This window comes from Onychomys torridus, chromosome 1, assembly GCF_903995425.1.
Source record: "Onychomys torridus chromosome 1, mOncTor1.1, whole genome shotgun sequence".
In the NCBI taxonomy this organism is placed as follows: Eukaryota; Metazoa; Chordata; class Mammalia; order Rodentia; family Cricetidae; genus Onychomys; species Onychomys torridus.
In genome coordinates this window covers 70,130,431-70,155,518 of record NC_050443.1, presented here as the reverse complement: position 1 = coordinate 70,155,518, position 25,088 = coordinate 70,130,431, and the positions used below count along the sequence as shown (strand labels likewise).

Genomic DNA, 25,088 nt, shown 5'->3' with positions numbered 1-25,088 from the left:
CAGAGTGAGACAAAATAAAAGAGCAAATCATATTCTAAGTAAAGATAAAATAGTAGTATGGTAAAAATTGGAACAACTGTTTGACTTCCTCAGAGAGTGGCATTGTTGGGCTCAGGTGTTGGAGGGCTTACTGTACTGAAAGGGATAATATTGAGTACTCCAAAGTATGCTGTTAAAGTGGCTAGTCTCAGTTTATTTAACTCTCAGCGTCCTCAAAACAAGCCTGCCTGAAAAGTGGATGCTCTAGTTCTAGGAATGAGGGAACTACGTTTCAGAGAAGGTCATTCAATTAGTGAAAGTGATGACCCTTGTGTTTACTGAAGAGGTGTAAGGATTAGTAAAGGCAGATTTGGCAGAAAACTGAAAAAATTCAGATCAGCATAAGAAAATATGAGAGACATTTGGAACAATCAAGATTTGGAACCATTGGAAATAATGGTTGGTGGCCCCTATCTTCTTTAAAATTTTATATATACATATATGTATGTATGTGTGTGTATAAAATTATATATATTTGTGTGTATGTATATATGTATACTCTCTCTGTCTCTGCATTTTCTATAGCTTATATCTTACTTAACAGCCATCCTGACTTCCACTATGTCCTCCATTCTACTGATCAGCACTGTAGTCACTTCCTTCAAAGTCTTCCTGATACTTATCCCTACCTATGCTGCAGAAAAGTCCATCAGATTGGCCGACTGTGTTCATGCTGTTTTCCACAGCATCTTACACTCATCTACCTACTGCTCATTACTGTTTCTAAAATTAACACTTTACTCATTGGATTAAACAATGGAAGAACAGATTGTTGCTCTGTCTCCACACCTTGTAGTATATAAGTATATAATAGGTACTCAACAAACACTTGAGAGAAGAGGAACAAATGGGTAGTTGTACTGCCTTGAGGGCCGATGCAACTGTACATCTGCATGAAGAAATAGCTTTGTCTGTGAACACAGGGCCACTCAGAAAACCATTTGTTGCCTTGGTGATTTGTTTCATTTTTCACTACATAAAGCTGTGATAGAATATAAAAAATTATTTTTGGTTCTTGCCTAACCACAGTTGCAAAAAATCTATGATTTCATTTTTCAAAAGCATAGCACACTACCTGTTCTTAGTAGAACCATAATAACTAATAACATATTAGACTTGATCAATTATTTTTCAATGTCCAGTAACAACATCCATTTCCTCTTAGAAGTGAATTTATTAGTGTCTTTAATTTTTAGAAGAGACTGTAAGGTGACAGAGGTAGAGAGGAACATATTTACAGAGCAGATGTAGTCTTAACAACATCAATAAAACCTGCCTTTATGCTGCCCAGTACCACTTTTCATTCTGTTATTAGAATTTCATTGTGCACATTACCATGTTAAATGCATTAAAAATTAATGGCATCATCACACCTTTATTAATAAATTACAGCATTAAATTAACATAGCATATTAGAGTTTTATTTGTAGATTGTTTTTTAAACTTGTTTTAGTGTCTATAAGGATGGTTAATGGACACTTGGGATGAAAGCAAGACGTAATCCATCTACAATTGCCTTTTAAGATGCTTCACAAGGTTGAATAACATCATTTGCAGAGATAATACATTTTACAATAGTACTAGACTAGAAATAAAGAATGAAGCACCTCAGAGGCACAGTAAAATATATGCATCATCATTCTTTATACATGTTATCTCCCTGGGTTCACAAAGACACAAAGGACAGATTTCCTTTGATTTTTCACAGTTGCACTTTTCTTCTGTTATTTCAAATTTTACATGTTCCTGCTTATAGTATCTGGTAATTCATTCATGGTAAAACAAGACTTGTATGGAGCACTTTTATTTCATTGACTTTAGTCCAGAATATTCTGCCTATTACCTAGAGATATTGTCTCCTTGGCCAATCACCAAATAACATGTTTTTGTCTTAATAAAACTAACATCATTTTCCTGATATATTAGCTATCAATATTACTGGTATTATATTCAAAATATTCAAAACATAGTTAGGAAATCTCAGCATATAAAACATGCTGCATTTGTTACTACATTGTATTTAATCACATTGAGAGAATTTCATTTTCTTCACTGGAAATGAAACAGAAAGATTCATTAGCATCACTATAAGTTGTTGAATAAATTATCTTGTATCAAAATCTTTTTTATCTTAGGTACTTAAAAAACTTCATGACATCATCTCTTAGACTTCCTTTCCAAAAGATTGATAAGTGGAGTCTAAAACAGAAAGGTTTAATGATCTGCTAAAATTTTAAAGCTAGGTCCAGAATAACCATTCAGATCCAAGTCTTACTCTAGAGCCCTGCTATTCATACTCTGCTATTGAGATTTTCTTTCCTGGTTGTGTTATCTGTGATAAAAGAATTGAAATTGCAACTGGTCAGAGACAATCAAAAGACTGATGACTCAGTCCTTTTATGAAAGTTACCTATCTCGCTATCTGGAAAGGCCTTGGGCATCTTGTTCCAAAAAGTCTGTTTTAGGGTGATTTGTTGACCTCCTGGCCTAGAAGATCAGCTTCAAGTATGAGAGGGTCTGCAAATCAGTCTGAACAAAGAGGATTCCTTCAAATGCTAAGCACTAAGTTACATGGAGCATGATGCATGGTGGGGTTATTTTATCAGGAGACTTCCCACAATTTTCCCTTTCATTCTTCCTACTCTAAATCTTATTCTTAACAATATATTTCAAAGATATGAAGGAGAGTTTATTTCCACAGAATCCAAGGTTCCCATGGTACTTTCCAGGACAAGATAGGAGGATAATAATGAATCAAGACACTAACATAGTGCCAGTGAAAGAATGTATGTATTTCTGATGTGATACTGGCATGTTCTGTGGATAAAATGGAGTCTAGAAGAATCAGGAGAGATAATAGTTCCAGCTTCACATAAACTTCTGCAGAAGAAAGTAGCTCAGCAGGTAGACTTTTTTACTGGGAGACAAAGATATTGGGGTTGGAAACAGACATAATTAAAACTTCTAACTTGTTTGCAAGTTTCCTCCAGGTGGGTCCCAGGAAGAGCAGAGCATCTCTGGTACATGGCCACTTAGGAAAGTATTATAGTTTCGATGATGGTAGGGAAAAGAGATCAAATTTGCAGTCTAAATTCCACCACAAATCTTAGTCATAATATTTATGCCAATTTACCAAGTCAAGAATACAGTGCAACTTTGTGTAAATATGTTTGTCCTTTAAAATAATGGAAATGACACTCTAGAATGAAAATAAGTAACCAGATATATAACAAATAGAACTCATGAAATTTCTCAAGTATTTTTGCTGTTTAATAAAATAATTTGCATGATGAATGTAAATACTGTCATACTGATATTTATGACCATTACAACATTTAAGACAAAATAATATCTTACCTTTGTCCCAGAACCTATGGCCATTAATACCTTGGTAAATTAATATAGTAAACATATTTTTGGTTATGCTATCTACATTGAACCTCAGTGCTGAACTACCTTCTCTGCAAAGGATGTCCAGTTTTTAACTGTAATTAATATGTTGTCTCGCTTTTCCAATAGGTACTCATGGTGCTTAATCTCATCTGAAATTATTATGACTTGATAACAAATACTTATGAAACACATGTGGGTGATATTTAATAGTATTCTTTCATGAAAAGTACCTCCAAGTTCCACACTTCAGGATAAACATATTTATATGTACATGTTCTTCTGTTTCCTGTATTCCATAAGGCCATACATTCTGTCACTTATTTTGATTTTCTCCTTTATTTTAGCTTGGTGTTGGTTTTTACTTAACTTACAGTAAAAACTAAATAAAACACAAAGTAAATTAAGTAAAATAAATTTTCACATGATCTAGAAGTCTGTCAACTACTCCAACTAGAATTTTTCAGATGTTAAATCTACTACTAATATCAACTTAATTTCCCATCAGATACTACTCTTTGGGGAGATGCCTACTACGGCTTTCTGGATTCTGTTTGTAAAGGGTGAAATACTTAACAACATATAACATGAAACCTCATTGGTGGCTTCAAAATTAACTTTTACTCAGTAGTAAAAGAAGATGAGAGTGAGAAATCTACACTTACTGGATTATGCATACTAAAGTTGATTTTTCATATTTGATGGTACCTAATTAATGTTAGATACTAAAAGAAATGGTTCATATTAACTTGTGATGTGCCCTCAGGCATCACCAAAAGCAAACTAACTAGTGTCTTTGAATTAGAATTTTATAAATAAAAGTAACTAGTGATTGTGGAATTTAAATACTTTCCAATGCTATTTAGAATTGATGACAGAACGAAATTAATTTTGAAGTTTTTGTCTTTTTTGAGTAGCCCACAAAAGGGCTGATTTGCTCAGTTCTCACTTTTATTTCTTTATCTGATCATGCAAATGTTTCATTTGAATGTAGTCAAAACAGACTCAGTCAAATATTTAATACTGTTCTTGTTTGTTTTACCTGGGGGCCAAAAGATTTTTTTTTTCCTTTAAAAGAAATCGCCAAAATGCAGAGTATCAGAATTCTCCAATCAGAAACAATATGTCAAGCCACAGTAAAGCTGATTGGCTTCTTCAAGCATAGGAGACATGGTTTTTAAATGAAAAGCTAATTAGCCCACTCAGAAAGACTACCCAGATATGGTATGGCAAAACGATGTGTGAACAGCACTACTATGTGAGATGTTTCAATTACAAGCTATAAATAGATGAAAAAGCAAAACCTGCCATTAAAGAAAAAAGAAAAACCCACAGACACATTCCCCTGTCATTTGCACGAACACACCATATCACTTTAAGAAGTTGAAATCACAGGAAGACAGGACCCTCAAACCCTCCTCGGGAACAAAATGCCCAGCAAAGTAAATTACACTAATCATTTTATCTTATGAACTGGCAGCATCTAGCAGAGCTGTTTAATTAGAGGACCAGAATAATAATAGGAAAAAAAATGCTGCACAAACAGCTGTGTTTCCTAGCCTACCTTTGTGGTGACAATGCACAGGCAATCCATCCTGGATCCCTACTCAGGACTCAAAGCATGGAAATCACACCAGCAAATCAGCAAAGGTGAGGAAAAGCCTTTGGGTAAATAGCACACTCAGAGAAGCAGAGCCTGGATTCTGTACAGACGGCTTTTCCAAGGGGGGCCCTCATGGGAAACTCGAGCCCTCCTCCATACAGCTCAATGCAAGCAGGATTCTCCTAGGCACGGGAAAATCCCCTAGAAATCAGCTCCGGCCAAACTTCCTGGTGGCTTGCTGGGCTCCAAGGCTGCATCATCTCTTAGCGGATTCCGAGAAGGGCAGCAGGGCTGACGTGAGTGCCCGGCACTGCTCTGTCCTGGAGATGAGTGTTAGCCCAAGCGCCAGAGAATCACACTTCAGCTCTCGCTCTTGTTTCTGAATTCTGATCTGCTGCTCCGCTCTACTCAGAAGATTTCCTTTGCCAAAGTAACCCCCTTTTGCTGCGTTCTCTCTGCTGCTAACTACTCTGAGTAAAGCACAATACACACACACACACACACACACACACACACACACACACACACACACACACACACGCACACACACACACACACAAACTACCCGGCCCATCTATCAAAAGACTGTCGTTCGGCTGCCAGAACAGCGGCTTGGGGTAATAAAAAGCTATTTATTATGAGCATGGTTCCCGGGAGCCTCAATGACTAGGATGTGAGTGAAAGCTACAGTGCATACAGTGCACGCGGTGCTGTGCTGCAAACATCACAGCTGAATTCACTTGCGGTTACAAGGGCGGCTGCTTGCAAATGACTAACATCTGGATGAGGAAAGGCTGGCCAGGTACATAAAGAGGCTGCAGATTTGGACGCTTAACTTGGAGAATGTTCAGTTTCCCCTTTGACTTTGCGCAGCCATATGTGTGTGGTCTACCGCATATACAAGTAAGCAAACGATCCGAGTATTTGAACAAGAAAGTATATTATAAAATCGGGGTGGGAGGAAGCGTCACTGTGTTTACAGAAGTTCTACACTGTGAGCAGAAAAGGAGAAAAAAAAAATGAGTTTGTTCCCAAACTTTTCTCCCCTGACTGGTTGTCTACAGGCACTTATTACGTGGGCGGAGCTTTGTGCTCTCTTTTGCAGCATTTTAGCAGCCAAATGATTAACCCTCCCCTTCCCTCAAGTCCCTCCCTTTCTCCTAGTGAAGCTGATTGGGGTGCTTGACAAGCATTGCTCTCTAGATAATAATTCCTCCCCCCACAACAGCCTGAGACACGCAGAAAAGCACTGAAGCTCAGAGAACAGAAGCGGGGCGGGCTGGGGGGCAGGAGACAGTGAAAGAGCACATCATCACAGACTCAAAGAGAGGTGGAAAGTACTGCTGGATCAGTAAGAATGGTAAATCAACACCTTCCCCTTCACTAGAAAGAAAATTCATAGTCAGCTGGACCACTGGCCACCTCCAGAAGAAATGTCTAGGGACCCATACGTTTCAATTTACTGGTCAAGATATTTTGCCTCTTTACCGCCCAACCCTCGTTTTTAACAAGGTGTATTTTCAATAAGAGTCTTAAGACTTCTTCCTACCTTTCATGAATTATTCAGGTTCAAACCTCAATAACCTCCCAATTGCTAAATAGATGAATGTGTCAGGAACTGACGTGTCATTATTTTACCAAAATGAGAGTACTGTTTTTAAAGATTTTTCTTCCTTAGTTTATAGCAAATCAGATATGTGTTCAGAGGGGGAAGACAGAGGTGATGGGGGAAAAAAACCTGAATTTCACTTCAATATAACCTTTTAAAGTAGCTCAAAAATAATTTATGGTTAGAAATAATTTTCTCTGAACTCTTACCCTACAGGTATAATAAACTTCAGATTATTTCCACATTAAGCAATACAAATAAAACACATTCTGTGTTCTATTCAATTAGGTAACTATCTTATGGCTCAATAATATGAAAAGGTTACAGAAGCATCATTTTACAACTTTATCTTCCCATTTGTTACCTCAATACAGTGATTAACTTAGCTTAATACTATCTAAGCTTATCTCAGAGGAGTAAACCACATCCTTGAGTATCCCTTAGGTGCCAAGAGTGCTTTCCCGACACAGCCAGATCATCTAATATGGACATAATTCTGATCGTCATATTCATGTTGGAAATAATTAGGCTTTGTTTCCCTCTAGCTCTTTAATGTTGACAAAGCGCTTCTGACATGTTTAACTGAGCCTGGTAGCTATCTTCCATGCCAACAATAAAGATAATATCTTATAATTTTAAGTCCAGGGCTTCCTTGGTCATATTAGAATAGAAAATAAAAGTCTGAAAGAGAGAATGTGGAAGAAAGGTAGCTTGGAAGTGCATTCTGTCTTCCAAAGGAGGAGGAAGAAACAGGGATGAGGAAAACTGGCAGAGGGAGCCTGATGAGTCTTCTGACTGTGGTGGATCATAGATGAAAACACTTTGTAAAGGACAGGAGGCTGAAGACATGAAAGGCAACTAGTGGAACATCAGTCCTGGCGTTCTACAGGTACTCCCAAGTCACTCACATGGCACATACAGTGGAGGGTTGATAGATTAGTGTCTTAATCATTCATTAAAATTAGGTTTTTATTCTATCTGTCCATCATCTGGTCTAGGCATGTCCATTCAATAATATACATATATTCTTGAGAATCCACAGATGTGAAGACACTCAGTGAGCAAAGGCAAGCAGATCAAAGCCTGCAGTATTGTTAGCGCGAAGATTTGAGCAGTGTCCTGGACTCCCAAAGCAGAAGCATTTAACCCAGAAATGGAGTAATCAAGAAGGTGTTCTGGAGAGGAGCCAGGAAACTTAACCAGGAGTTGGAAGAAAGAAGAATTGCATGTCCTCTATTATATTTGAAAAGGGTGTGGATCAATATACAATCAGCTTCATAAAAACATCCAGTGGGATTCTATTAGAGGTGTTTAGAGAAGTAATTTTACAAACTGAACATCCTGTCTGTGCTTGGGAAAAATATAGTATTGTTCATACAATGCTAAATGAGTACAAATATATCACATGCTTTACAAAGTATGCATGTGGCATTTTCGTTAGTTTGGATTTGGCACAAATGATTAATTGCATAAGGTCTGTATGTATGAGGGTAGGTAAATGCATCATGTTTCTTTTATTATTGTATGAGAGTGAGTGTTATGCATGCATGTATATCTGTATACCATGTGCCTGAAGTGCCCTTGGAGGCCAGAAGAGAGCATCAGATCCCCTGTAATTGAAGTTACACAGATAATTGTGAACTGCCATGTGAGTGCTGGGAACCCAACCAGCAGGACCTCTAGGAGAACAGCCAGTGCTCTTATCCACTGAACAATTTGTCCAACCTGGATTACGTTTTAAAGCCCAGTCTAAGTTAGGATGAAGTTCTTTTTACTCATTACCTTCCATTGATTTTTCTCATATATAAAGATAATAGAAGATAATTCCCTAATTTTCCTCAAATACTACTTTATTTTTAAAATTAACAAGGCATTGGCTAGAAGTATTTTTTCTACAGACAGTACTCAGTTGAGTCTATCATTTCATAATCAGTATTTGCCAAGGTATAAAGACATACCCTGCAAACTGCTTTGTTTGAATTCCTTAAGGTTGATATCATGCCAGGGATGTATTGATTCATGGTTTGATATCAGAATATTATTAGAATTTACTTCCACTAAAAGCCTACACTTTAACCACAGAAACGCATTATTTTTATTTGTTTGTCTCAGCCATATTTACATAACAATAGAAGTAAACTATGTTCACAGTCTATTGTTCTAGGAACTTAACAGCTTGAGGAGGGGCAGATTTAGAGAATATTGCTAGTATCTAGCATAGTCTCTGACATACGAGAACAAAAAAATTCATATTTGTACTGTTAAAGAGAAGAACAGCTCCAGTTATACAGATCATTTTTTCTGACAGATTTATAGAAGCCTATTTGAATCTATGCTATACATCCCTGTCCAAATGTGAGCCGTACACATATAATGTAAGAATAATACACATAGGTATAGATGTACCCATCCACAGTTAAGAAAAAAAATAGGTTGGAGAATGTAGCTACAAGTATTTGAAAATAAAAATATTCCCACTGGAAAATCCAGTCTAAGCTGATGCAGTACAATTTGGAATAGTCATGGAAGATGAAGCAGGACCACTGGAAGAGTGCACCAAGGAAGGAGACAATTGTGCCTTGGAATGGAAACGTAGTAACAGAAACATTCTGAATGATACCAGTAAAGTGGATTTTATCTTAAGTACTCTGGAAGATGTTTTGTAAGTATGCAATCCAGTAATGGTAACATTCCTCCAAGAAGGGATTATAATCTCCATTTTATGGAACAGAATGTCCCTAAGCATATACACAACCTACCCTGAATGACAGAGACTCCAGGAGACTCTCACCCAGAGTTGTGCTCTTTGCATCTCTTCATAGCTCAGATCCAGAGGCAGCCTCTGCCTCCCTAGGTACAACCCAGAGGTGTGGCACACACACCTGGCCTTCTCCAGCCCACAGTACACCAGATTCAGTTCAGATTAAAATCCTGTCCCAGGTACCCAGGACAACAGGCACGCAAATAATATCTGCAAAGCCTGTTAGCTTAGTAAAATAGACTGTAGGCAGGTCATGGCAAAATGCCTGCCCTCATTTCCAAACTCTCCAGAGACAGGTAAGAAATTAAGATCAACTGGGGAAGGACTGAGTTTTCCAATGAGTTTCTATTATCAAAAATAAAAAAGTCAGGATAATATTGGATCCTGAAAAGAATTAATATAAATCAGAATTCTATGCAACTGCATATTCCATTCAAGTTAATTGTGTATCTATGTAAAAGAAATATAAAAATAAAGCAATTTAATAGAACCAATAATTATTACAAAATAAAGAAATTTGGGGTTTTAGCATACTTGTTTAAACCATGGTTTCCATTTGCATTGATGTAATTATATATAAGACAATTTCCCTTACATATGTGACTTGGAACATAATTAATCAAGGACCACATGGTTTGCATGTCACTTGTTACCAACATCTAAACAAAGTCTGAAAACTGGAAATTTCAATAACCATAAATGGTCCATGAAAACATTCAACTAAATTATATTTATCCAACAAACTGTAAGTTCATGTAAACTTTGCTGAACATTAAGCAATTCTTTAAAAGACTCAAGTTCCCTTATTGCTATACAATGTTATCCATTCAGTGGATTCCAAATATCCAAATAATTGTGTGCAAGCCACAAATCTCAAAGGCTGTATCATCTGAAAAGCAATTTTGCTTCTAAGTTAGAATGAATAACCTTCACAGCATTACTCAATGCCCTTCCCTCACGCCACCTTCTTACACTCTAATCAGACTACCATACTTTCTGTTCTGCATATAAAGTATTTCAGTCTAATTCTACCCAAAGCATTTAATCTGTTGTTCAATCTGCCAAGAACTGACTTCCTGGGTCCTCACACACGTGGTTCTTTGTCATCCTGGTCTCTGTGCAGATGTTACCATCTCAGGAAAACTGCCTCTAACTGACCTCTCTAATTAAATTAGATCCCTTTCTACCCCTCATTATTGTATTATCCCTGTTTATTTCCTTCTTAGCAAGAGTCACACTTTAAAATTATTTCCTACATTCCTGTTAGTGTCTACCCCACACAAAGGGTGTATGTAAAAGCAAGAAGCATCACCAGTGTTTAGACACAGCCTGGTGTCAACATGCTTTTTGAATGGAAGGACTGTTTTCTTTTTTGTGTAAAGCCAGAATCAGGAGCTTAAGGTGAAATTTAAAGTCTATGGTTTTTAATATATTTTGATTTCTAAGGAAGTGGTTACATTATTAACAGTATTTACAAATTTATAAAAATCACAAGCTTTTCAGATTCAGCATTTATTCCTTAAAATTATTCTTTAAAATAAATTCTATTATATATAATTACAGTAGATAATATGATGTCAAGGGACATAGAGTTAGTGAGGTAATTACTATACTTAAATTACTTAAGAGGCATCATCTTACATTTTTTTCCTTTTATAATACTTTTATTTGACAATTCCATATAGGTATATCATGTGCACTAATAACTATCTCTCACACACACATTTTCCTCTCCCTCTCCCATCCCTATAAATCCTTTATCATCCCTAAAAGTCTCTTTTTAAGAACCATGACTCTTGGTCTTATTTTGTACCCATTTAACTTAACATGAGTTGTCTGTGTGACACCAGATTGGCACTATACACTGAAGCCTGGTGAAGTCACCAGTAGATCAGCAACTGGAGGCAATAATTTCCCTTCTAAATCTATCACAAGTAGTTCAGCACTGAGAGGTGGGTCTCCTGTGGTTTTTCTGTGTCTGAAATGTATATCCATCACATATACAGCATGTGCAAATTCATTAACTCAACTTGTTTCTCATATCTACCTACTTCTATGTGTCCCCTGACCCACATCTCCTCATTTACTCCATAGCCCTCTTCTCACCCTGTGTTTCTTTATCTCAGTACATTTGAATTTTCTCTTGAATTCCATCTATAATGAGATGAACACAGTGTTTTTCTCTTTGTGGTGATTTTGTTTCACTTACTATAATGTTTCCTAAATCCTTATGAGTTTCAGCTAAGAAATTCTAAATTCTAAGACCTCGGTCTTCATTAGAGCTGAATAACACCCCACTGTCTATTTGTATCAGTTTCTTTATATACTCTTAGTTTCCATCTTTGGACTATGGTAAACAGTGCTGCAGTAAACACAAGGGCACATACATCTCCATGAGGTTCTGATTTCCTTTTCATTAGGGGAATGTGCACTAAAGAGATTGCTAGGTTATAAGACCATTTTAACTCTTTCTTCAGCATCCTATTACCTTCTATAGTGCTTATGTCCATCTACTCTCCTACAATAATATGCATGTTTCCTTTCCTCAAACCCACACTAATATCTGTTAGTTTTTGACATCTTGATATTAGTCTATCTGTATTAGTCAGTTTTATGTCACAGTGACAAATACCTAAGAAATCCAAACAAAGGAAATCCAGATTTATTCTGGCTAAGTTTCAGAAGCATGGCTGCCTTGCTTCTGCTGATTTTCTCTTGTCTGTGGTGAGACAGAACACCAGGCACAAAGCTCACAGTAGCACCAACACACTCACTTAGAATACCCAGAAAGCAGAGAAAGACAGGAAGAGGGCCCTCTAACAAGATGTACCATTAAACAACATGACCCTAGTACCCCCCCCACCTTTCTCTGACATGATCTCAATACTAGTTAAGCCAATTCATCAGTGGATTAACCAATTTATGAGGTGAGCACTTTCAAAACTTAGTCATCTCTCAGCCACCAACTGAGAATCAGGTTTTCAATAAATGTACCATTTACAGTGGTTTTCATATCCAACCATGCAGCCATTCTAACAAGTGGCATGTGGTTTCCCACAGTAATTTTCTTCCCATTTTTTTTTTTATAATTACTGGTGAGTATCTTTTCATATGCCTACCTGTTGGCCACTCTTACAACGCCTGTGGAGAAAAGTCTATTCAGGATGGATTTTTTTTCTATTTTCAAATCATGTTATTTGTTCCTGTTATTGAGCTGCAGGAGAGGACTTTATAAATGTTGGGCTATTAGCTGCTTATCAGACTTATGGCTTGTAAAGACATTAACTTCTTACTAAGTAAGCTGTGATTAGGAATTTTCATTTCCATGGTATTATTAATTATTCATGAGAAGCAAATTAAATATAAGTTTACAGGTAAAAAGAATCTGAGACTCGAAGAATTGGCTTATACAAATTTATTTAACTATTGAATTTGTGAGCCAGCATGGTAGACATTCCATTGACAGGTATTGAATAAAACAGTATTTGCCACAATCATCTAACCTGAAGTGCCATCTCATCTCATGTATAATAGTGACTCATTGTACTTTCAGTAGCACAGAATATATTGATCCAGGTAGTAAATAAAGTCTGCATGTCTTTTTGTATTACCCATAAATGAACAAAATGGTTTTTTAATGTTTTAGAAATAGAAAATAATGAGATTTTAATCATTGATATGTTAAATTGATAGAATTTAGTTTCTTGGATGTAATTGTTTCTGTAATAATATTTGTAATAAATGCATTGCTATCTTAATTGATTAGTTTAAAATAGCTTTAGGAATAGCTGGCAACACAAAAGCCTGATCTGCAAGGCTCATATGGACAGTCATAGATCTTTAATACCAGAAAATGGTACATTCTCCCCTAATAAGTCTGAAAGTAGGAAAATTTGAGAGTAAAGACTTTGAAAATCACTTACAAATACCTAATCATGAGATCCTTTCCAAATTAGTTCTTTCAGGTAGGTTATCTTGAAATCATCTCATTGATATTATCATTTACTAGAAACATAAAAGATTAAACATATTCTCAACCATTTGAAGAGTAGAGTTCTGTAGTCTTACATATATTTACAGTATCATACAATAGATCTCTATAATTTTTATATCTTAAAAAACTGAAACTCTCTATCCATAAAACACTAATTTTTCCTCAACTATCCCCTTAGAAATAGACAGTTTACTTGCCACTTTTTCTTTCTATGAGTCTGAATACTTATTATACCTTATATAAGTAAAATTAGTAGTAATTTTTTTGTTGCCAGATTATTCTGATTGGCACAATGTCCTCAAGCTTCATCAATATTGTGTAATGAGACAGGAATTCCTTCTTTTGCACTATCATGTGTCAGTAATGTATTTCATTATATTTGTCTTAGTCAAGGTTACTATTGCTTTGATGAAACACCATGACTAAAAAGGAAGTTGGAGAGGAAAGGATTTATTCAACTTACATTTCCACAGCATTGTTCATCATTAAAGGAAGTCAAGACAGGAACTCAAAAATGGCAGGAACCTGGAGACAGGAGCTGTTGCAGAGGCCATGCAGGGGTGCTTACTGGCTTCCTCATGGCTTACTCAGCCAGCTTTCATATAGAACCCAGGATCACCAGCCTAATGATGGCACCACCAAAAATGGGATGGACCCTCCCCACATTAATCACTAATTAAGAAAATGTCTTACTGCCAGATCTTATGGAGGCATTGAGGTTCCCTCCCTTCAGTTAACTCTAGTTTGTGTGTCAAGCTGACATAAGATGAGCCAGCATAATACTTTCATACACATATATGTCATATTTTGATTATATTAATCCTTCTGGTTTCCTCCCTCATCTTTCTCTCCCCTGCATTTCCACTTCTATATTCTTGAGTCTCATTTGGTTTTTGATGGGTGATGTTGCTCTGTATGTTGTGAATATGTTGCTCTGATTGGTTGATAAATAAAATGCTGATTGGCCAGTAGCCAGGCAGGAAATATAGGAGGTATAAGCAGAGAAGGAAACTTCTGGGAACAGGAAAGCTGAGTCAGTAGACTCCAGCCCACCATCCAGGAAGCAGCATGTAACGACACACAGGTAAAGCCACAGAACATGTGGTGGTATATAGATTAACAAAAACGGACTGAGTTTAAATGTGAGAACTAGTCAGTAGCTAGCCTAAGCTAATGGCTGAGCAGTTTTAATTAATATAAGCTTCTGAGTGACTATTTTATAAGTGTGCTGCGGGACTGTGGGTGCTTGGTGGGACCCAGAAAGAAATTTTGCAGCTACAGGTTTTCATGTCCTCTCTCTCCATACACACCCCCTAAATAAACATGCAAGTATTTCTCTAATAAGGTGACTGATTCTTTTGACAATGTTCACAGAAGTGTTATTCCTAGCTCATATAACAGTGTTAGCTTAATTGTTTAAGGAATACATATACTAATTCCTGTAGTCTCTGGCTAGTATATGTTCATTCCTGTACCAATGGCAACCTTTGTTGCTATTTATCTCTTAACCTTAGCAATTCTGATTGGGTTGAGATGAAATCTCAACAGAGGGTCTATAATTATTTATTTGTTTGTTTGTTTGTTTGTTTGTTTATTATGTATATGGATGAGTGCTTTCCCTGCATGAATGCCTGTGTACTGCATACCACATGTATTCCTGGTGCCAAAAGAGGCAAGAAGAAGACATCAGATTCCAGGTAACTGGAGCTACTAATGGTTATGAGCTATCTTGTGGGTGCTGGGAATTGAACAGGGTCCTCTTTAAAAAAAGAAAAGAAAAGAAAAACCTGTGTTATTAACTGCTGAGCTGTCTCCCCAGCCCTATCCAACAGAGTTTTGATTTTCATTCATTCCCTTATAGCTGAAGACGTTGAACATCATTCAATGTATTGGCCAATTATATGTCTTAATTGGAGAGTCTGTTAAGTTTATTTACTCATCATCAACAGAGTTTTGATTTTCATTGATTCCCTTATAGCTAAAGACTTTGAACCTCACTCAGTGTATTGGCCAATTCTACATCTTAATTGGAGAGTCTGTTATGTTTATTTGCCCATTTACTGAATAGATTATTTCCTCAGTTGTTTAATGTTTTTCCAAGTTTTTATATACTCTGCATATTAATCCCCTGTAGAGTGTAGGCCATCTCTTGTCTCTAGAAATTGTTTGCTGTACTGAGAGGTTTTTTATTTCATGTAATCCATTTGTGAATTCTTACTTTAATTCCCTGAGCTATTGTAGTTAGAAAGGAATTTCCTACACCTTTATATTGAGTCATGTCCCCTATCATTTCCTCTATTACTTTTAAAGTTTCAAGTCTTAGATTAAGGTATTTGATACATTTGGAACTAATTTCTATGCAGGGTGTGAGACCAAGCTCTATCCTTTAGTCACGCACTTGTGGATATTTAGTTCTCCAGCACAACTTCTTAAGGAGGCATTGTGACCTAGTGTAGGAGACCAAGCTCTATCCTTTAGTCATGTACTTGTGGATATTTGGTTTTCCAGCACAACTTCTTAAGGAGGCATTGTGACCTAGTGTATGAGACCAAGCTCTATCCTTTAGTCATGTACTTGTGGATATTTGGTTTTCCAGCACAACTTCTTAAGGAGGCATTGTGACCTAGTGTATGAGACCAAGCTCTATAATTTAGTCATGTACTTGTGGATATTTGGTTTTCCAGCACAACTTCTTCAAGAGGCATTGTCACCTGGTGTATGTCTTTGGCACCTTTGTCAAGAGTCAAATGACTTCAGCTGTGTTGGCTTTTATTCTTAGATTTTTTTTAAATTCTGTTCACTGGTCTATACCTCCGGTTTTCTGTCTGTGCCTTGCTTGGTTTATTACTATGGCTCTGTGGAATAATTTAAGTCAGGTTTTGTTATACCTCCAGCATCATTCTTTCTACTCTGATTGCTTTGGCCATTGTTTGGTGTTTTATGTGAATTTTTAAAAATTTTTTTTATTTCTGTGAAAAATATCATTCTAATTTTGCTGAGCATTTTAGTAATTCTGTAAAATGCTTTTGGCCACAAAGCCATTTTAGCAATATTATATAGTTATGATCTTCCCTAGTTTTCTTTCTATTGCTATGATAAACATCATGATCAAAAAGCAACCCTGGGAATAAAGAGTATTTGGCTTACACATCCAATCAAAATCCACCATCAAGAGAAGCTTGGGCAGGAACTCAAATAAGGAACCTAGAAAGAGTAACTGTAGTAGACAACATGGAGCTTAGTGGCATGGTACACATGTACGCTCAGCCTGCTTTCTTACACAATCCAGAACCACTTGCCCAGGTGTAATTAACGGGCTAGGCCCTCCTATATCAATAATGAGTCAGGAAAATAGCACCAGAGAGTTGCCCACAGGCCAATGTGATGGAAACAACCTCCCTCAACAAGATTCTTTCTTTGCAGATGACTCTAGTTTGTGTAAAATTGACAAAAACTAGCCTGTGTGGTCTTCTTCCACTATTTAACTGTGTTATAATTTTGAGTAAATAATTGTTTAAGATAGATGATTGATTTATGTCATTACTTTTTTGAGACTATCATAAATGTAATTATTTTCCTGAAATTCCCAATTAGTTATTATTGCTATATACAAAAGCTACTAAGTTCTATATATGAATTTTCTCTGCTGCTAAATTACTGAAAGGGTTTCTTAAATTCAGGAGATTTCTGATTATTTTTCTGGTCTTTTATATATAGTATCATGTCATCTACAAATTTTACTTTTTTTTTTTTTTGAGCTGAGGCTCAAACCCAGGGCCTTGCAAGCAAGCACTCTACCACTGAGCTAAATCCCTAACCCCAAATTTTACTTTTTCCTTTCACTTCTGTGTTTCTTTTATTTCTTCTTGTTGTTCTGTTGATATTTCTACACTATATTTAATAATATTGGTGAGAGTGAACATGTTTGCTTATTTATGATTTTAGTGGAAATTATCTGTTCTTCTCCATATTAGTTATTGGTTTGTCATATATATTCTCTGTAGCATGAATCTTAAAGGTACTTGTTAGGGGTTGGCGATTTAGCTCAGTGGTAGAACGCTTGCCTAGCAAACAAGGCCCTGGGTTCGATCCTCAACTCTGGTAAACCAAAAAAAAAAAAAAAAAAAAAAAGGTACTTGTTAATAAAATCAAACCTGAGACCATTTATTGGGGTGAATGCTGGAAGATCAGAGAAGCAGAACAAGCCACAGCTATCTCGCCTTGCTAGTTCCTCAGGTGATCCTGTTTCCTCAGGCTGGAAGCTTCTGAGTCCTCATCTCAATGGTTCTCAACTGAACTGTGTTGCTCCAAAGCCTGAACGCTAAATTAACTAAATGCTTAACTCCTCTAGTTCCAGGGGCTCACGCCTTATATACCTTTCTCTTTCTGCCCCCACTCCCTGGGATTAAAGGTTGGGTTTCTGGGATTAAAGGCATGAGTAACCATGCTTAGCTGTTTCTAAAGTGGCCTTGAACTCAAGAGATCTGCTAGCTCTGCCTCCCAAGTGCTGGGATTAAAGGTGTGAACCACCACTGCCCAACTTCTGTTATGGCTTACTCTTCCCATTTTCTAGCCACCATTTTTGGCTTTGTTCTAGTGGCTGTCTGTTCTCTGACCCCAGATATGTTTATTTCGGGGAACACACAATATTTCAGGGAACACAATACCCACCACAATTCTCTGTTATATTGTGCTATGACCTTTGTATTCCTAGTTTCTTCAAGGCTTTTATCATAAAGAGATACTGAATTATGTGAAAAGCCTCTTCTGAATTCATTGAAATCCTATCTCCATACTATTTTGTCTGTATTACATTTATTAGTTTGTAGATATTGAACCATCTGTGAATTCATGGTGTGAAAACAACTTTTCATAGAATACTACATTTTAAACGTGCAGTTGAATTTTCTTCCAAAGAGTTTAACAGAAAAATTTTACATCTACATTCATCAAGGAAATTGAACTAGTTTTCTATTTCCTTTCTTTTTCTTATTACAGTTGATGTTGTGTTCTCTTCCAGTTGTGTTGTCATGAATATTAGCTTAATAGAATAGCCTTAGCACATTCCTTCTTTTTCTTTTACTTTTTAAGGGAATGAGAAAAGAATAAGTATTCCATTGACTTCATATGTGTATATTAAATAGTCACAATGATACTTATTTCAAATGTGAAGATTATAAAACACTAAATAGCTCAATAAATCTTGTAGAAGAAGAACAAATTTAAAGACATGACACCTCTGGTTTTAAAAAATTCTTGATTGTCGGTGAACCAAACTTCATAAAACAAACACTATTGAATATAAACAAACAGATAGGTTTAAATACAAAAATAATAGAGCATGGCAATACCCTATTATCATTGATAGGTATACCATGTAAACAAACTTAACAAAGAAACTTCAGAGAAATATGCCCTCTAGATTAAATAAATACACCAGATATCTAAAATATATTCCATCTCATAGTGGTAAAATATATTTTCTTCTTAACAGTCCATAGAGCTTCTCCAAAGTTCAATACACAGATGCTAATGCTCATTGGATCACTGAATAAATTCTGGAGAAGGGATAAAATCTCTTATAATCAAATAATGGAAATATAACACAGCATAATCAGTGAGATATTTTGAATGTTGTTCTATGGGAAGAGGTTATAGCTATAAATGTCTACATTAAAAAAAAAATCTATGAGATCTCAAATAAATAATACTGTATCTTATAGTATTAGAAAAACACAAAAGCCATCCAAATGAATAAGGGAATATAAATGTGTAATCTATTAAAATTGAACCAAGAAGATATAAACCACATAAAGAAATGTAAAATTAAAAATAACATTGAAACAATAATAAGTCTCTCCACAAAGGTAACCCAAAAATTCAAAGAATTTGCTGTTTAATTCTATGAGACCTATAAGGAAGAAAAAAAAAACACACTAGTATTTCTCAAAGTATCATTTGTTTTCCCTGAAGTTTATTAGTCAATTTTTGTCCATATTATATATCAATCAATGAAAACAGGGTAGCAAATGTCCTATTATTTTTGTATTTAGACCTATCTGTCTATGTGTATCCAGTAGTGTTTGCTTTAAGAAATTGAGTTCACCAACATTAAATCAATTTTTAAATCAAGAATATCATGTCTCCAAATATGTTCTTTTTTGCAGGATTTCTTGATCTACTCAACGTTTTTAAAGCACCACTTTTAAAATAGGGATTATTGATAACCACTAATATACACATACAAAAATCAATAGGATACTCTGCTCTCATTCCCTAAAGCAAACAAACATTAAAACTTTTCCCATGGCTCAAATGTATTGGAAGAAGTCTCCCTTTAATCAAAAGACATAGCTATTTAACAGAGTGAAAATATATATTGTAGCCAGAAAATACATATTTATGTAAGGAGAATGTAAATGAGAAATTTCCCCCATAGGCTCATTTATTTGAATTTGGTTCCCAGTGAGTGGTGCTGTTAGTAGAAGTTATGTGACCTATAGGAGGTGGAGACATACCATAGGAAGGATGTTACTGGTTGTGAGCTTTGAGGGTTTATGTCTCATCCCCATTTCCTGTTCTCTTTTCCCCTCTCTGTATCCTGTGCATTGATAAAGATGTAATCATCCAGCTGCCAACCCCTGCCACCATGAAAGGCCGCCTTCTCTGCCATTGTGGACTTCATCTGGAAATGTAAGACAAAATAAACTTTTCTATAAGTTCTTTTGATCATAGTATTATATTACAGCAACATAAAAATAACAAATACAGAAGCTGGTACCAAATAAATAAGGCTATTACTCAGAAGAATATGACCATATTGTTATTTGGAGGACTTGGAGAAATTTGGAACTTTGGGCTAGAAAAACGGCTGAACGCTATAATCAGAGCTTAATGGGCTATTCTAGTAGGATCCTGGAAGTCAGTAGTGCTGACACTAATGCATACAGTACAGCTATGGCTCATGAGGTTTCAGAGGGGACACAACACATCGGTAACTGGGCAAGATGCTATTACTATAATATTTTGGCAAAGAATTTGGCTGTACTCTGCCTTGTCCTAAAATTTGCCTAATTTGACTAATTTAAAAATTCACGGGCTAATTTTCTGAGTGGAGAAAATTTCAAGACAGCATAACATTGAGTCTGTGGAGTGGCTACTACATATTGGTCCTGTATAGGTCTATAATAAAAAATCATAAACTATGGGACAGAATAAATTAAAAATATGACATTTAGAGAGGAAAAGAGCATTAGAAAGCTTAATGTTGCAGACAAGTCATATAAAGAGATTAGAAATGTTAAAGAGACGCCTTCTGTGCTCACTGGAGTAGGAAGGATGCCCTGAGGGCAAGATCCTACCCAGCTAACTTTCCAGCCAGTAGGAGAAAGCCTAAGAAGTTCCCTGATCCTAGAAAGCAATTGCTTCCACATATGAAAACTGCTGCCAAAGTGCCAAGTGTCCCAAGTTGGCAGCCAAATTCAGAAGTGTCTTTTATGTGGTGCTAACTTTGAAGGTATGAAAGATACAAGATTAAGGAGATTGTGAATTATTCCTACACAGTTTCAGAGAGTTGGATGAGGCCAGACAATATGTAGAAAGGTCAGAGTCCGTTCAAGTAGGCCTTAGAAGGTCCCTGCATGAAGCTGCTTACCCTGAGAAGAACGTGAAACTTGGGTTACCACAGATGCTAGAGATTCCATAGCCATGGGACATCTGCCAAAAAGATCTGAATACAGGAAATGAACCCACCTAAGAAAGAGGTGTATATATTGTAGGCTGCAAAGCTGGAAGAGTGGAGTCATCTAATCCTTTGAAATTGAAGCTCCAGATATTGGAAATAGAAATACGGATTTGGTTGGTGTTTTTCCTGTTGGATTTCTGTTTTGCTTTGGTCCAATTGTTTCCTCATTTTTCCCACAGTCATTCTTTATGGAGTGGAAATGTATATTCTGTGCCATTGTATGTAATTTGTTGATGTTTAGTTTGTTTGTTTGTTTGTTTGTTATATCTTTTTTTTACAGGAGGTCAAAGAGACTTTGTACTTTTGAGTAGTGTTGAAACTAACAGATTATGGGGACTTTTGAAGTTAGAAATATGCATTTTCATGAGGAGATATCTATAGGTCTAGGAGGGCCAAGGAACCAAAACATGGTGGTTTGAATGAGAAATGCCATCCATATCCAAATACTTGGTCTCCAGCTGGTGGTGTTTTGGAAGAAGTTATTGTCCCTTTAGGAGGGAACCTCTTGCTGGAAGAGGGTAATCACTTAGGGTAGGCCTTAAGGATGTATAGCTTTACCATATATCCTGTTTTCCCACCTCCTCACTGTGTTTCCTGTATATGGATAAAGATGTGATCAGTCAGCTTCCTGATCCTGCCACAATGCTATATTTTAGATTAAAAAAAGCAAAGTGAGCCGGTCAGTGGTGGCGCACGCCTTTAATCCCAGCAATCGGGAGGCAGAGCCGGGCAGATCTCTGTGAGTTCAAGGCCAGCCTGGGCTATCAAGTCAGCTCCAGGAAAGGCGCAAAGCTACACAGAGAAACCCTGTCTCAAAAAACCAAAAAAAAAAAAAAAAAAAAAAAGAAAAGTGACATGCCCAAAACATGTAGGCCGTAAGTATATGAGAAAATGACCCAAATATTCTTAGTTTCAGTTATATTTTGCTCCTCCATCATGATTCTTCCAAGACTAATATGTTACCTACAATCAAATTTCCCTCTATCTGGTGACCTCTGTACTGTTGTTTAAAGAGACCAAGCTTTCTAGCCCATTCATTGTGGTATTTGTAAGCTAGCCATAAGTGCCTTCATCACAAAAAAATAAAATAAAACTAGTTATCAAAAATATTAAAATAAAATAAATTTAGGAAACATTTAGTTATATCTCTGAAATTATAAAATATAAAGAGCATTTAGCTACTTGATAAAGTATTGCAGCACACACACAATAGATAATTTGTCAACTTACAAATAAAGAGATATATCATTTAATCTGCTTGAGGTAACATAACTACTTAGAACAAGACAGGAGGTAAATCCTGCCAAGTCTGGATGGCCAACCTCAGAACAATGCAACTGAGTTACCAAAAGAAAATAATTTGTGTTGTAAATTAGTTTATGATTTTGTGTTACATCACATTTATAGCTGTGCTGGGGCATATACACAGGTTCAGAGGTGGACACACCAACCAATTAGTAGTAAACTGCAGATTTTTTTTTGTCCTTTCTTTTCTCTCACACTGTCCTTTAGATACTTTGGATACTACACTTAATTTTCAATGATTATACATACCCTCTCTCAAGATATTTCATTTTGCTCCCCTCCATTACTTCAGATTTAAGACATTATGATTCATCTTACTCTCTTATCCATCTGTCAGTTTTCATTTCTAATATCCCTGCTGTTGACCTTAAACCACCTCTTGATTTACTTAGTCACCAAGAGCTGCCCATTCTTTGTGTGTATGTATGTGTGTGTGTGTGTGTGTGTGTGTGTGTGTGTGTGTGTGTGTTCCTTTTCCCTGGGAGTTAATTAAACATCCTCATATTTTCTCACCTGAACTCTGGAATATTAAACCTCTAAACTTTATCTTTTACTTAGCAGATTTATTTAAACAAAGAACATACCCCTTCAAAATGTTCCCAATTATTTTAAATTACTCAAAGAACATAGAAAAGTGAAATTAAAATAAAGAAAAGAAACACATCAAAATGTAAAATGTTTCTCCATCAATAGAATCCTAAAGTTCACAATGGTACCTTTATTTTTATTATCCAAATTTTAATAAAAATTACACATCAAGAATATGTCAAACATGCAATTCATTTGAACAACATGATAAATCTACTGTTGGTTAGGCAGTAGTAAATATGTTTATATTCAGTGTCTCCTTAAAAATCTTACAATTCTCCTATAAGTAAAAGAAACTGATGGGTTAAAGTTTAATTAGCATAGATAAGCTGGATGTTCCCCTATGATAAAAACACAAGAGCTTCTCAATTATGTGTCCAGGATGTATTTAGTGCATCTGCCTGACAAACTGGAACAGTTTGTTTCCCAGTTAAGCTTGATGATTTCATCTTCAGGAAGAAAAAATACAAATATCTTTGGGAACAGCCAGGAAGTCCAAAAGTTTGTTTTCTTTCTTTTTAATTTTTAAAATCTTTGTTTTAGAATTTCACACATGCAAATGGTATTGACGTCATTTCGACTCCTCCCATGTTGCCTCCAATCCCTCTCAAATTCAAGTCTCTCTCTTCCCAAATTGCTATTATATACCCGTGTGTGTGTGTGTGTGTGTGTGTGTGTGTGTGTTGTGAATGCATGTGTGTGTGTAAAACGTATTGAGTCTATTTGGTGTTGCTTGTATGTACTTGTGTTTAAGACTGACCATTTGGATTGAATACCCTGTATAATCCCTAGAGAAAACTGTTTTCCCCCTCTCAGTAGACAGTGACTGCCTATAGCTCTTCATCTAGGGGTGGGTCCTTGTGAAATTCATCTCATATAAACTGTAATATCAATTAGTATAGTCGTTTGTAGACCTTAGTTTCTAGAGGAGAACCTACTATTCAAGTTTCCTAAACAAATATAGTCTCCAACTATATCTTAAATACTTAATCTTATACATACAGGCAAGTGCAACTCTCACTCCTCATGGCATACATATCCCTTAGCAACAGATAGGAGGGAGCTATTACAAGACCCACAACTGGTCAATTAGCACATATTCAATACCTAAGATGCAAGGCACATCACAGAGAAGGAGAGGGGAAGATAGTAAAACCCAGAAGACTATGACACATACTGTTAGGAAGTGTCTTAAAGACCAAAGCTTATTGCCTAAAGATGCATGAGTCCATTAGGGACAGTCACACTCCATTTCATATTCAAAGAAGAGCAGTGCCACCACCAAGTCAGATAGCTTCCTTTCTTAGATTCATATTTAGTATATTATAAATGTTTTAAATCATTTAAATGACACTCTACATGTGAAATGATTTTTTTGTCAATGATGCAAATGTTTGTATCATTGCCAGAAACTTCAATCCACAACACCAAAACACAGATCTCCAGAATGAAACCCATAACTACTCAGAATGACACACATTCAGTGTCAGCTCAGTCAAGATGCAGACCAGACAAAAGCTTGAAATTATGTTATACATTTTCTTCTACTGGAACCCTGCTGGAAAATGACATCTCTGGAAAACAGGACACATGGAATGTGCTAAATATAGCAACAAAGATAACAACACTCACACATGTTTTTTCTTCAGTTTCATCCTCAAAACACTGGTTTTCTTTATTTTGCTCAATGTATGAAATATTTTCCTTTGGTCCACTGCAACCTGCAAGCTAAAAATAAAATGAAAAGTTTAAAAATCAATACTTACTTTCTGCAATGCAAATTAAATGTTTTTCAAGTTTTTAACACGTACCTTAAAATACCTAAGACCTGAATAAATGTTATTAGCTGCTACGTATGTCAATTTTAGAATATGGATGTACTATGTAACCCATTTTTATATTGCTCCTGAGGAGAAGATACAAAATAGGACACATTCAAGTTTTTAAATTCCAAAGCATTCCCACCAGGGAATATTGAAATTGGACTGGTCCCAAGTAAACTGATGACCTGGTAAAAGCTAAGCATGGTTAATACGTAGATAGAAGAGTTTATTT

General features: G+C 36.1%; 1 protein-coding gene across 1 annotated transcript in view; it reads right to left on the bottom strand.

Moving 5' to 3' along the window:
* The window catches only part of LOC118573756 (disks large homolog 2-like), a 546,364-nt gene extending 540,827 nt beyond the window's left edge, over nt 1-5,537 (bottom strand). Inside the window, exon 1 of the mRNA XM_036174134.1 lies at nt 4,994-5,537. Within this exon, the coding sequence (XP_036030027.1) occupies nt 4,994-5,023 (30 nt within the window). The 5' untranslated portion in view covers nt 5,024-5,537. The remainder of the gene's footprint in view (nt 1-4,993) is intronic.
* Between the last annotated feature and the right edge of the window lie 19,551 nt (nt 5,538-25,088).